This window comes from Ostrinia nubilalis, chromosome 9, assembly GCF_963855985.1.
Source record: "Ostrinia nubilalis chromosome 9, ilOstNubi1.1, whole genome shotgun sequence".
Classification (NCBI taxonomy): Eukaryota; Metazoa; Arthropoda; class Insecta; order Lepidoptera; family Crambidae; genus Ostrinia; species Ostrinia nubilalis.
This window is the reverse complement of record NC_087096.1, coordinates 13,463,089-13,477,001: the sequence shown is the minus strand read 5'-3', so window position 1 is coordinate 13,477,001 and position 13,913 is coordinate 13,463,089. Positions and strand designations below refer to the sequence as shown.

Below are 13,913 nucleotides of genomic sequence, written 5' to 3'. Positions count from 1 at the left end.
ACTTATGCTCATCAGCAAACTGCGACAGCCTGCTGATGACAGCAGCGAGCCTCGGAATCAGCAGGTCCAGCCCGTGCTTCAGCACGATCAGGTCGGTGTTGTCTCCAACGTAGCAAGAGGTAGCGCCCAAGTGGATGATGGGAGCGGCTTTAGGGCAGCGTTGCGCCAACGCATGCACGTGGGCCATGACGTCATGGCGCACGCGCCGCTCGTGCTCTGCCGCGCACGCGAAGTCGATGTCGTGGATAGCGCCCTCTAGCTCCGCGATCTGTTCTGCGGTGATGTCCAGGCCGAGCTCCTGGAATCGAGAAACAAAATAAATTAAAAGCAAATTCAAAAGACGAAAAACGTCCACATTTAGCCTCGTCATAAACGGACAGCTTGAAGCAGCTAGCATCGACAGCTTCAAACTGAGACTGCATAGCAAACTACAGTATTCTACGTGCACTCAAATACGAAACCTCTCGAGCATTTGTGACTTCTGCGGGCAGTCGTCAGGCATACACTTAAAACGGGCCTTAGAATACCTACGACAAATAAGACTTAAAAATACGCTCTTTATTAGAAGATGGCAGGTCAAAGTTACAAAGTCAGATTGATATAATGGTTGGCGAATGCTTTGCGCCTTTGCCTCAATTTTGAAAAATTGATATTATTTTAAATACGCTTGTAAATATTGGCTTGTTTTGTTAGATTTAAGAACTCTACATCAAAGTTTCTTTTCTGTGGTATATTTTCCAATAAAGAACGTCATTTTATATTATTTATTCTCCAAATTTGCTACGGCCTCTTGCCAACAATGCAAAGTACATCATTGGTGATGGTGACTTCCACCAGTTCCACCGTTGACAATTTTCTAACAAAGCATAGGGCAGAGTGAAAGCGGTAGGTAAATACTTATTTGGTTTTGAAGCCGTTTCGTAATGTTTCCACAAAGAACCATGGCTCCATGGCACAGTTATGGTAATCACTCGTGTGACAAATTCTAGGGATTGGTTGGAATGGAATTTAAAAATGATTTAAGGTAGAGTATTTTATAATGCTCATTTGATTTTAATAGTTCGAAATACTTGACCACTTTCCTCGATATTTTCAAGCAACTATACTTTTCTCTACTTGTTTGAATGGTGTTTTTTATATTTATAGTATTTTTTGTCGGCCGATAGTTTGATCGGGCTGTTAATCAGTATGAACATGTACGAGTATAATGGAAGAGTGCACATTACATCGATTTGATATCCGCCGATTCTTTATACTGCGGGAAGTCTTATTTTGTGTGACGTAGGTACAGTATTTTAAGTAAAAAGTTTAAAGTAGTAGCAGTTATAGTATTAGTAAGCGATCACAAATATAATTAATATTGTTTTACATAATAATAGTTCCGTTAATAATTTAAATGTATACCTAACTATCTACTACAAGACAATGGCAGGCTAGTGAAAGATACCACCCGTAGACAGCTACCAATTACCGAACTAATATCAAACTACGCTTCAATGCGTACTGGACCTGTTATTACTGATGTAATGTTGAGTTTAATTGCATTTTTATCACAATCAATGAAAAAGCAGAAATTCGACAAAAAGCTGACAGCTGGCAACCCTAATGGTACGATTGTTAATAAAACAAAAGAAAAAGATACCAAGACGTAAACGATAGTCGAGCAACGCACAGTGGTCGGAAAATTGAGCTACATTCTCATAGAAACTTAGAGAAATTAAAAAAAAGGATAGGTACATAATTGCTATGTAAGTGCTATAGTATTTATAGCACAGAGTGAGCACTTAGCCATCCTTTAGTACTAATCAGTCCTAAAATATGATTTTTTTTAATATTGTCTCCCACTCAGAAATAAACTTTTTTTGTCTCAAACGTGAAGCTACTCATAGCTCTATATTTTTGTATGGAACATTGAATGGTACCAGAGACAAAACAATTTTCAATTCCTGAGTTTCTTGATTATTGAGCTCCAGACCACTGTGCGATGAAACACGGTGTTCATAAAGCGAAACTGTCTCAAAAGCACACAGTGAAAAAGAAAGGAAATACAAGTGCGATTATTTTAGTTACAGTAATCGTGGTCGACTAATCTACTATAAACTATTCAGTGCACAGATGCGTGTCCTAGTTAAAGTACTATGGAATGTAGAGCCGCTATTTTGGGGCAAAGCTTTGTATTCTTATTTTATGAACACAACCATGTGTTACTTATTCGTACAAGTTATTTTAAGCCTGGTATATTAATGTGAATGAAATGGCTTCAGATTTAAACAATTAATATTAAGTTACTGTAATAATTTGACCGGAATTTTCGAAATGAAAATATTCAACATGTGCCCTATAGACGGTTATTAATACACTCGTATGCGAAACGAAAATATTCTCTATGCCCTATCTAATAGAGTTACGAGGTCTGACACTACTCGACGATATGTATTTACAGGGTGATTCATAGGTGCTACTGTATATCCAGCTTAGAACCTAATACGATTTGAAAACGAAGGACAATGTAAGAATCAAATGCGTTTATTTTCAGAAACGATTTGATATCTTCGGACGCGGATGACAGGTGAACAATAAAGAACAGCATAAAACAATATCAAACTAACGAAAAAAGGGAAAATGAATCTTAATCAAATAAACATTGGCTTCAATATGAATGACGGAATGAAAACAACTTACGCGGCACCTGCCCTACTAATTCGCTGAAAAGATAAGATAAGTCCGCATGGACTATGCTGATAACCCATACTATGCGATAAGTGAAATCACCCAGTGGCGAAACGACTGTTAACAAAAACAGACAAAGACAAAGCAATCTATGTGATAAAAAAAGAAAAAGAAGAACAGTGAAATCTGTATTTTAAATCAAGTGATAGTTCCAAAATAAGTTAAAATGGTGTCCGTACAAACGATTGCGACGATAGTGGTGAAAACCTTCAAAGTTGTGAGTAACCTAGTTAATTTTTATTATTTGCCACGATTAAAAAGGAACTACGAGTAGATCTCCGTTTGTACAATTGTTTGTTATCCCTAATAAAATAAAATAAAAATCTCAAAGGCATCTCTTTCTGACCGATTTACGAGTACAATACATTAAGACAGTAATAAAATATAATAATTACTCTCAATGTCAGTTCAGCTGTTATCCTGAAATACGTTATCCCAAATAAGTAAATTCAGTACCGTACAATACTTACCTAAAGGACACATTTTATCTTAGGTAATGTAGGTATAAGCACTAATTTCCTAAGTATTGTTTTGCATATGCATCAAACGCTATTCAAAAGAAGGAAAATAAATACAACGGCTTTCAACAGCCGGCCTATGATCTTATTTGTCGAGCTGACTTTATACAAAAACTACAACGTTACGCTAAATTTGAAATTTCCTCAGACAAATTGATTCGTTGAAAGTGAAACTGCAGCTTTTCTTTCCAATAAAAAAGGAATAGTGAATTCTCTCCTGAATTATGATTTCATAACTGAAAATAGTGATGACCATATAACACCACTCGTTCTTCAGAGTACAATATTAATGCTATTGAGAAATAAGTTTCCATTCAATTATTCAGGATTATTACAAGAAATCCGCAAGCAATTGATCCAAAGATGACTAACAACAATGAATAACATGAATGAATCATCAAGGAGTACGTGCATCGTACTATGGAATTAGACCATAGACAAACAAGAGTTCGCTTATTGGCGTCGCTTTATCAATACCACATAATGATGTCATAGTACTTGTAGAAGTGATAAATTGAGACATTAACAGTAACAATACTTTTGCAACTTTTATTACCTTACTTTTTGCAATAGAGACGTAATTAGTTCATTTTGTTAGAGGTTTCAGTGTGTTTAATTTGGCAGGGTTACCGGCCCTTGCGGCCTCATTTCCTATCACTAGATAACGCCACACCTTGTTGATAGCTTTAATGTGTCGTATAAATAAATTGTTTGACTACATATTTCATTGAACCTTTTTGTAATAAGCGAATTCTTCAAAGGGTAGGGTACTTACAAGGTAAATAACACAGCAATGAAACAATTAGGTACCTATGCACTCAGCACTGCCTAAGCGAAGTTGATGATTTCCCAAAACAGGAAAATGTGTTAGAAGAAATGTATTATGAAATGTATTAAAAGGTATACACAAACACAACTAAATAAGTAATTTATTATTCTTTCAAACGAACAATTTATCAAATGTTAACTTAATTACCTACTCGTATTCGTATATCAGATACAAGCATTTTTGTTACAAAACAACTTCCTCCTTTATTAGATGCCACATTAAAGACGATTCTTAAATTTTTCATTTTAACATTTCTATTAAGTGTATAAATGCATTTATTTATAGTAATTACAGACTTAGTTTGCCGGTAACTAATTACTGATGATATTCCGAACGCTTTTTATATTTTTTATCTAACTAGACATTTGTCCTTTATCCTGATTTTTTAAATGTTAGGCATCATTCATTAGTTTGGAATAACGTACATTCTTCAAAACTTACTCATCCAAATTAGTCACATGGTCCATTGTCCTAGTACCTGTGGCTTCGTATCTGATAAGGCTTTGTTTGCTGTTTGCAACATGTGCCTAGCGAAGGGCGTTGCCTAAATAAGAAGATTCTTTTAAGTACGCCTAATTGCCATAATGTAGCTAGTAGTTTCAAGATGTGAAACTTATTTGTTGTGGTTCGTGCGGAATGAGGATGATAGGGTTTTAAAGTTGAATTCAATTCAGAATAGGGCACCCGTGGGTCATAGAGTCAGTTCATTATAACCAAGTGGCCAAAACTCGACAACACAACCTTATTCCAATAAAACAAAGACGTGTTGCGAACTTTTTGACTACTTTGGATGTCACGAACTATTCGACGCTGACTGTACCTGTGTTGTCTTTTGATTTTTATTCAGAAAAAGAGTATTTGTCAAAAAACTAAGCGACGTAGGAAGTTACAGTATCTATTCAACTTATGGTTTCAACCAAAAAACAAACCAAAGTCGCCGCTAAATAACAAGTTGCAAAATTACTTTCTTGCGTTTTAATTTAACTTAAAGTTCAAAGACGTAATTAAAGTGGATTAAATAACAACAATACTGTTCAAGAAATAATTCTACAACATGTTTTGATTCATTAGTATACTAGGATTCTAAGCCAACTGTGTTGATGTTTCTGTAGGTTAGTTTGCAACGTTATAACTAACTGCCGAAGGGCGTTATTGCCCATTAATTCATATCTAACATGTTCTGTTTGACGCCTCGTTTAGACGCATGCAAGCTTGTTTAGATTTAATTATAACCAAGTGCATACGTCAATAGTAGTTAGATATAGGTACATAGGTTTATAGTTTCCACAATGAAACTTTGATATTAATTTGAAGTTCAGTGATGGGACTTTTCCGTAATTTATGTAATTAATTAGATGCACATAAAAATTTGCCGCTGTCGTACATTATGCAGTATGTGTTATTGATACTCGTGATGAGATTTAATTGGTCCTGTAAAAGTTTAGCGTATAACCAAAGAATGATAAATTACGAAGAAATTACCTTATTAACAATCATTAATTTTATAAAAAGGCAGCAGAATGTTCGCGACTTCATTTATAAGGGCAACTTATTCACGGTAGAGTCGATAGCACATCATCTATTTCTACATTTTTGTTGCAATATAACTCATATTACAACTAACAAAAGACGATACATTGTTTTTATGTTCCGTGTGTACAAAAGAGAAGATTTCAAATAGCATCGATCTAGATCACATCAGTTATGCATAAGGAGTTGATCGCGCTGCGCCTGCGCACAATGGCTCCTCTGGGCCGTGGACAATACGCGCGTTTACCTTGGGAGACCCATTAGACTGTGGACGTGATGGAATTGCTTTATGGAACTGCTGATGTACGGAACATAGGATAACTTGACGATTGTTTGTCCAGCCATAATTGATGATAGTAAAGGCTTATTTATCCTCTTATTTTAATGCCATGAAACGCTATATCTCCGCTTTATGATATCGAATTAATGTAATTTTTTGTTAAAATTTTGGCTCAAAACGGTATATTAGGACTATTTTCATATTTGTGAATAAAACCCCTTTGGGTTAAATTTACCTTTTTCCCCACAGAAATAACCTTGTATTGTAAGAATAGAATGGACCTTAACCCCCTTATTAACAAAAGTTACACCCTAGTTGAACTCTGGCTTAAATTAATACCATTTAGTATGGAAATGTCATTTTAATCCAGCGTTCATCCTAGATGTAACTTTTTAATACTAAGGGGTTTTTATAATCAAATCCCCAAAGAGGTTTTTATTTTACACACATACAAACTCATTCGTACACAAGACTTTAGAAAGGTCGGACTGAACAAAGGATTCAAAAGGATGCTGAGTTAGTGATAATGAAAATTGAAAGCAATTAAGAGCAACTGCAAGCAATCAGGGCATAATAAATGATTAGATTAAGGGAGGAAATCGTCAGCCGGCTAATTGTTTGAATCTAAGCTTCCTGCCGGAGCGACAATTATACGATGCGACGATAACACATGCACTGGCGACCATAGAGTAGGTGACGATACAGATCTGACAGATAAAAATCGTATTCCAAGAGTAGAATACACGAAAGATTCTTAAGGAAAGAACCGAAGAAACGGTTAGTCTAAAATTTTGTCAACCCATGGTAAAATACTTACCTATTGATTTAATTACACGGGTTTATTCTATTGTATGTCATATATTCTACAAAAAAAAAGAACATAAGACAAAACGTAAAGTAACTATCATTTAAAATAGTTAAGCAGTAAAAAATCATACTACTTACAACTTACTAACTTATTTAAAATGCCTAAGTAATTTTAAAGTTAATTGTACTTCGAAGTAACACCTTAATTTTAAATTGACTAAAACAAGTTAAAAATAACACAGTAGTTAGCGGTTTTCAGAAAATGAATTTGATTATGCATGTAATTAGATTTTCCAGACATGTCAAGGGCGTTGGTGAAAATGTAAAGAAGTTGATGGATTGTCTAAATTGTACCTAATTATATGATTGCTATACTCTACTTGATTTCCACAGATTATAAACGATTAATTTATAAATCAAACTGCTTTGTGAATTACTCGTATCGTACATTGATTGATTTATGCAATTAAGGCGTTTAGCAGTTTCAGGTTATTCACTTTGTTTTGTAACCTATGAGTACGTAAGTAGGTATTTTATGCCTAAATAAATAAATAAATATTAGTCAGTCATAAATGATTTGTGTTTAACTTTCTCTTTTTAGTGTCGTGTGATTTGATTTGAAGCATCTAACAAAAATCACTGTAAAGTTTGTATCATATTTTTGGGTCATCATCTTAATTGTGAGACAGAATTTAGCTATGTTTTCGATTCTTAAATCTCATACTTAAATGGCTACAGTGCAGATAAAAATTCTAAAAACTTAGTACTTGAACACTACCTACATTTTTTTGCTCTGAATGTACGAACAGTTTATCATATCAATATGAGTATGTAGGACTGTAGGTATAAAAATAGAAGATACATAATGCTGCAGCTGCTCTGAATCAGTATTAATCTATGACAGCCCCTTAAGGACATTAACTCCTGACCCGTCGCTGACGTATTCATTGAGCTCATCCTTTGTCACCCTGAGGTGCACGTTTCCGAATTCAATTTCAGTGTGAGACCATTATTAAGTTTGACTGTACCTACTTGTTAAATTAATTAATCCATCTATCACACTTATTTACTCATCAAACTCCAAAAATGTAACCGATACTTTAGCTATCAGATAGTAGGTAAATAACTGTTACCTACCTTCCCCCTTTTTGGCTTGTGTCGTATTTTATGAAGATTCTGTTACAAAATTTCAAAATAAGAATCGAGATTCACAATTTGGTGCGCAGAAAAACAATTGAAAAAATTGTAGCAATTGTTTTACTCACTTTTAACTTTTTTTTAATGTTACGTTTTTATTGGTTTAAAACAAGCCAGATAAAATTTTAATAATAATTAAAACTAAAATAAGTTCTATTATGGAACGTACAAGAATATCACCAAGATATTGCAAGGCTAAGGCTGAGTTGCACCACCTTTTTATAACCGTAACAATAACCGGTGCTTTTTGTATGGAGTTTGACAGATTTTTGACGTTTGTCAAAGTTAAAGTAAGATGGTGAAACTCAGCCTAATACTAGTAAACCTAATTTGTTTTTTTTTTAAGTAAAACAAAACAACATACCGTTAATAGTTAAATTGATAGTAGTTACTTAACTTTTCTAGTGAATCTGTCTCTGCTACATTTCACCTAATCATTTAATAAATAAATAATAAAAACTTTATTTCCGAAAGGTACACAACAAAAATTGAAATTAATTCGAGCAATTCCAAACTCAGTAAACATTCAAAGAATGCAAGCGATAATCGCGATTGCAATAGAAGAGATGACTCATAAACAGCCTTATCTCTTCAGATATACAGTAGTAAATTCCCTTTTACTGGTGCCCACCCAGCACGACAATGTTATGAGTAATTTTCGTAGTAGGGAAACAAGAATTCCGAATAAGTTTTGTTGACAAGAAAAAGATTAAGGAACACTATCAAAAATGCCTGAATGCGCTGATGTGTGTAATTTATTATCTAGCGCAAAGCCCAAATTTATTTCTTTTTGATGATGAATTCTTCATAAAATCGTGAAAATATTTTATTCGTAATAAAAATGGCAATGGAAAAATTGATCTACCTATTTCATGAATGTTCAATAATTTGTTCTATACCTACTAAACGAACTAGGGTTTTCTTCACAAATACAAAGCCCCATAGCGAATATTGCGATTGTAGTTAAAATAACTACTGCCCATCAAATGTATTGCTGGCATCAATACACACCACACTGTGTTATGTTTTTACCTTGACAATCGCGTATCGATTGTTTTTTTATTGCCAAACTTACACGCATGTAGAAATACGAGACCTAAATATTTCAAGCATTATAAGCTTTTAAATAATAATTGTTCCATAAGGATTATGTACCTCTTAGGAACTCCCTCGTCTTTTCAGGACTTTGTTGAAGAAACTACTTAAGAGCTTTTTTTTACCCTAAGTTTCTTTAAAGGAGTTTAGATCCAATTTAATTAACATTGATTTTAATTTTAGTGGTTCATCTGTTAATTTACAGACTCTTAATTTAAACGGACCTTAATGCTATGCGATAGAAATTACAGCAATAATTTTGTTACTATGTAGATTGTAGGTGTACTCGTAATAGCATCGATTTTTATAGTTTATTTTCTTGTGTTCATGTTGCTCGATTATTATTTAATGGAAGCAAATAACATAACATAAAACACAAGTTATAGTATATTAATATCGATTTTTTAATGTGTTAGCAAATGACCGATGCTCATGGCATCAAATATTCAGGAGACTACAAGCATTTACTGATAATGAAGATTGAATGGTATTTATGTACTATGGCAATGAAAGTGTGGCGTAGTATTGCATTTTTAGTTTACTTTATTTATTTATATATTTACTTTTACAAGTCAGCTTACACATTGATCCAAAGCACTTCATCATCATCATTTCAGCCATGTCCACTGCTGAACATCGGCCTCCCCCAATGACTTTCACATCGCACGGCTGGTAGCAGCCTGCATCCAGCGCCTTCCTGCTACCTTTATCAGGTCGTTGGTCCACCTTGTGGGTGCACCGAAGCACTTACATCTTACTTATTTGGCAAATTATTTGTTCCAAAAAACTTGAAATTCTGTTAGTCGTAACCATTGTAATAAATAAATGCGAGTAGAGATAGCTAATCTCAAATTATTATCAGAATCCGATCGATAAATATTGTCCACAAAGGATCAACGATACTTTAAAACATGTTTTTTGGTTATTTAAAGTCTTAAATAAACAATAAATATGTAAAGAACTTGTGTTATAGAAACCTTCAATTAGAAGCCGGGTAAAGTCGCGAGAATCATTTTTTTTCAATCAGCGTTCCATGTAGATGAGTGTAAAAAACTTATAAATGTTTATTTTGAGCAAATGACTTTAAGCTATAGAAATTGTGAACCTTTGTTCATGAAACAAAAATACATTAATCAGAGGTGGAATTGTGTAAAGCAATCGCAATCATTTGACAGTTCATAACGTACGATTATTCTATCAAACGCTTTGTTTAATTGACTTTATCGTACTTTATGAACTGTCAAATGATTACGATTGCTTTACACAATTCCACCTCTGGTGTTTAACTTATCATTAATACCTGAAACGTGAGTCAGGTGTAGATAAGAGATAGTTTTCTTGTGATCGGAAGTGCTTTGATAACTCGTACCGGATATTTAACAGGAACCGAGTTAGTCATTATCATACTATAATATTAAAAACAAAATGACAATGCCTTGATAAAAAATTTCAGCGTTTCTTTCGCTTCATTTTATAGTGATAAAAACCGAAAAAACCAAGGATGGACCCTTTCTTAGATTTTTTTCTAGAAGTTGTAGATTTAATTCGTCATTACGTCCCTCTTCTTTGGACAATGTCCTATTTAACGAACTGGGATTAATATTAATAGAGATTTTATAATATTATGTATCTGTACTATCTGTGTGTAATCTAGCAAACGAACACATTATTTCCGCTGGACTGCGAGAGTTACTCCCTGACTAGTAGCCCAAAGCTAGACGTTATGCAATACCTATCCATGACCACTTATCTCGACAAAATTAAATATTCACAGCAGTATTTTTACCAACAATAATCTCTATTTTCCAGGTCCTAAACATCATAATCCTGGTGCTGTACCGCACGGGGTATAATGGGGAGTTCCTCGGAGTGGGAGGAACGTGGAACCTCAACGAGGAGAAGAATCCGGACGCTGAGATAGTTGCTTCTGGAGTCATTGTGGGATACCTCATCTACACATTGGTGCAAATCGTCACATACCTCTTCGGCACTACAGAGCATAAAAGGTAAGTTTACTTTCAACATCAACATTTTGAATGTTGGGTTTTAGTAAGACTTCATTGTGTCATATGCCACGGCTACAAACTTAATGATATCAAATTTCTTGCTCTCTTAAATATCACGTTTTGGGGCCTTTAAAGTTAAATGTATGGAAAATCTGATATCAGCAACGCATTTAAAAAGTCTTTGGAATTTGAAAATCTCCATATGTTTTATAAACCATTTTTCTTCATTCGGATTCTTCTGGCAAGCCCTTTTTTGTGTGTTCTTTTAAAGTTTTATGCACTGTTGAAATGATATATCTTCTTTTATAATTTTATTTTTGAATGCCTCAATGAGCATTGCTTTTTCCACTTCTAATATAATGTCATGTGGTTTCCAGAGCCCTGTCAGAGGTGGTGATGAACTTCGTGGGTGTGTTCATGTGGCTGGCTGTGGGCGCGGTGGCGCTGCACTACTGGGGCGGATACCAGGGAGAACACCAGTTCCAATTTGTCTTTGCAGAGAAACAGGTATGATGTTTGCTGTCAGATCAATGGTGTCAGCTAAAGCTCATAAGATAGGCCCCCTTAATTGATGTTTATTGTCCGTGGTGCATACCTTTTCATAAGGTTACTAAACCTTTGTTTGTCACCTGTCTTCCGCTTTGAAGTCGGGAAGTCGAACCTAAACTTCGAATTTCTACTATGTTCTTCTGATTAATTTCGTTGCGGGTCTAATGACAGTTTAACTTTTCCCCGGGACAAGCTTGACCTTCACTGGTTGGGTTTTTATTATCGGTCAAGCTGTTGTTGCAACACTGGAGTTGCAGCGGTGGGAACGAGAGGTGGGAATAGTCCCGTGCTGTCAGATCACCATAATCATTTCAGCCACAGGACGTTCACTGCTGAACATAGGCCTCCCCCAATGATTCCCACATCGCCCGGTTGGTAGCGGCCTGCATCCAGTGTCTTCCTGCTACCTTTATGAGGTCCACCTTATGGGTGGACGTCCCACGCTGCGTTTTCCGGTACGTGGCCTCCACTCGAACCTTGCTACCTCATCGTCTTATAAAATGAACAAGTAAAGAATCAAAAGATGTCTTTCATAATCTGCAGTTCTGCACAAAATTACATTCGTGATTATTATATTGCATTTTGCGATATCTTCACGGACCCAAGTAGTTAACGCTATAAGACAGAGGTGTGTAGAGGGGCGGGTTACCGTAGGACAATAGTTTTTGCTCAAGCGAGCCGATACAGAAAAGAAAACGAAGATTTTCAAAGTGTCCAAAATATTGTAACACCTTATGATAAATTCATATTGTATTGTAATAATAGAAATAATAGAAATCTATTAGATTAAGGAATCAGTATACAATAAACTTTTACTCGTTAACTCATGGCTTTAAGGAAAATACCAACTCCACAATCCTGCCCCATTTGCTGACGTATCCATTACGTTCATACACATCTGACGTCATGGCATGGTGCATTGTTTCCAGGTGGGCATTGCCGTCGGAGCGCTCTGCGTCATCCAGGGAGCGGTGTACCTGCTCGACACGGCCCTCTCCGTCATACATTACGCAAAGGAGATGTAAACACACACCTTTTAGCTTGAGTAGCCAGAGCCAACTGTTTTTTAGGAAATTATAGAAAGTCCACTGAAGAAGCCAACTTCTACGTCTTCACAGCTTCGAGTGTTTTAAGTCAATTTGACGTACAAAATAGTTTATTTGAATATCGAAGCGGATTCGAAAACAAATGACGAACGATACATATTTTGCGTCACGTAAATTTTATTGTATCTACATAATTATTAATTACGCACGTGGTGCATGGTAATTTCTTAAAACTATAAACATTAATAATAAATATTTTAGTAAATTATTATAGTTATCCTTATTGAGAGTGTTATTGGCTTTTACTATGTTGGTTGTTAACTCAAAGCTTTATTTAAATTTAGATTAAGTATTTTCGAAAACATTCACCCTTGACTTATTTACAGTTTCCCACCTTCTGATAGTTAAGTTCATAAGTTAACTTTTGTATGTGCCAGAATTATTTTTAATGTATGACGTTATTTTGAAATAAATTTAATAACAACTAAAACTATGTATTAATTCCCTGTACTGTAAATATTGTTTCGACTCTAGTTGCAGCTAAAGAAAGCTACTGCTACAAAACACCTACATTTCTTTTTTGTGAAATGTGAACTTCATAGTCTTTTTCCCTTCACTATGAGAAGAAGATATGAGATTATGCTGCAAGTGCAAACTAGCGAGTGCAGAACTAATTTCAAGAAGATTTTATACAGGCCTAGGCTCTACAAAAAATGTCAGGAAAGACTGAAGATTCAGAAGTAAGTGCTCATTGTTCATGCATCTCTGATAATGCTGTGAATACCTGCATCCACCAGGTTTCTGCCAAACCTTGTATGACTAATTCATACTCTCTTAAGTCAAATGTGCGTACGGACAAAAACGAAGCAGACATAGCCTGGGAACATCGATTTTACTATGCATTTGTCCACTACATTATTACTCGTAAGCCTACCAGTTTCTTTCCCCTAGTTATCAGGAACAAAGAGCACGTGACGCATCCATTCATGAGACACTATGAACCTGTTTCCCTATAATGTCTCCCTGCATGACTATACCCACCCATGAGTCACTATAGACGGTAAACAAGTCCCTACAACAAATAGCATGACGTGACGACGATGGTAGGCATAATAGGTCACCATAAATTGATTTACAGGCGCCAATACACCAAACTCTACCATTTTTGTTGCAAAACCGCATAAACGAAGTAAGATGCCACAGGGTTTAGATTGCTGTCTACTGAGTCTGGGTTTCGGCGTTATTTTTAACTAGCGACCTGCCCCGACTTCGCACGGGTGCTAAGTATACTTAAAAACCTTCCTCTTGAATCACTCTATCTATAAA

At 35.2% G+C, this 13,913-nt stretch overlaps 2 protein-coding genes across 2 annotated transcripts in view; one reads left to right on the top strand and one right to left on the bottom strand.

The window, feature by feature from the left end:
* Positions 1-13,913, bottom strand: part of LOC135074685 (adenylosuccinate lyase) — a 55,076-nt gene that overhangs the window by 1,602 nt on the left and 39,561 nt on the right. Inside the window, exon 2 of the mRNA XM_063969051.1 lies at positions 3-298. Coding sequence (XP_063825121.1) covers positions 3-298 — 296 coding nt within the window. The remainder of the gene's footprint in view (positions 1-2; positions 299-13,913) is intronic.
* Positions 2,758-13,077, top strand: LOC135074694 (protein snakeskin). Its single transcript, XM_063969062.1, has 4 exons — positions 2,758-2,947; positions 10,796-10,992; positions 11,370-11,499; positions 12,471-13,077. The coding sequence occupies exons 1-4, from the start codon at positions 2,897-2,899 to the stop codon at positions 12,564-12,566; spliced, it is 474 nt and encodes a 157-aa protein (XP_063825132.1). The 5' UTR covers positions 2,758-2,896; the 3' UTR covers positions 12,567-13,077.

Bases quoted from the DNA above. Each gene is read 5' to 3' on its own strand.
- LOC135074694 (XM_063969062.1), top strand. From the start codon at position 2,897: ATGGTGTCCGTACAAACGATTGCGACGATAGTGGTGAAAACCTTCAAA. The intron at 2,948-10,795 runs GTGAGTAACCTA...TCTATTTTCCAG, and splicing joins TGGTGAAAACCTTCAAAGTT to GTCCTAAACATCATAATCCT. The intron at 10,993-11,369 runs GTAAGTTTACTT...TGTGGTTTCCAG, and splicing joins GGCACTACAGAGCATAAAAG to AGCCCTGTCAGAGGTGGTGA.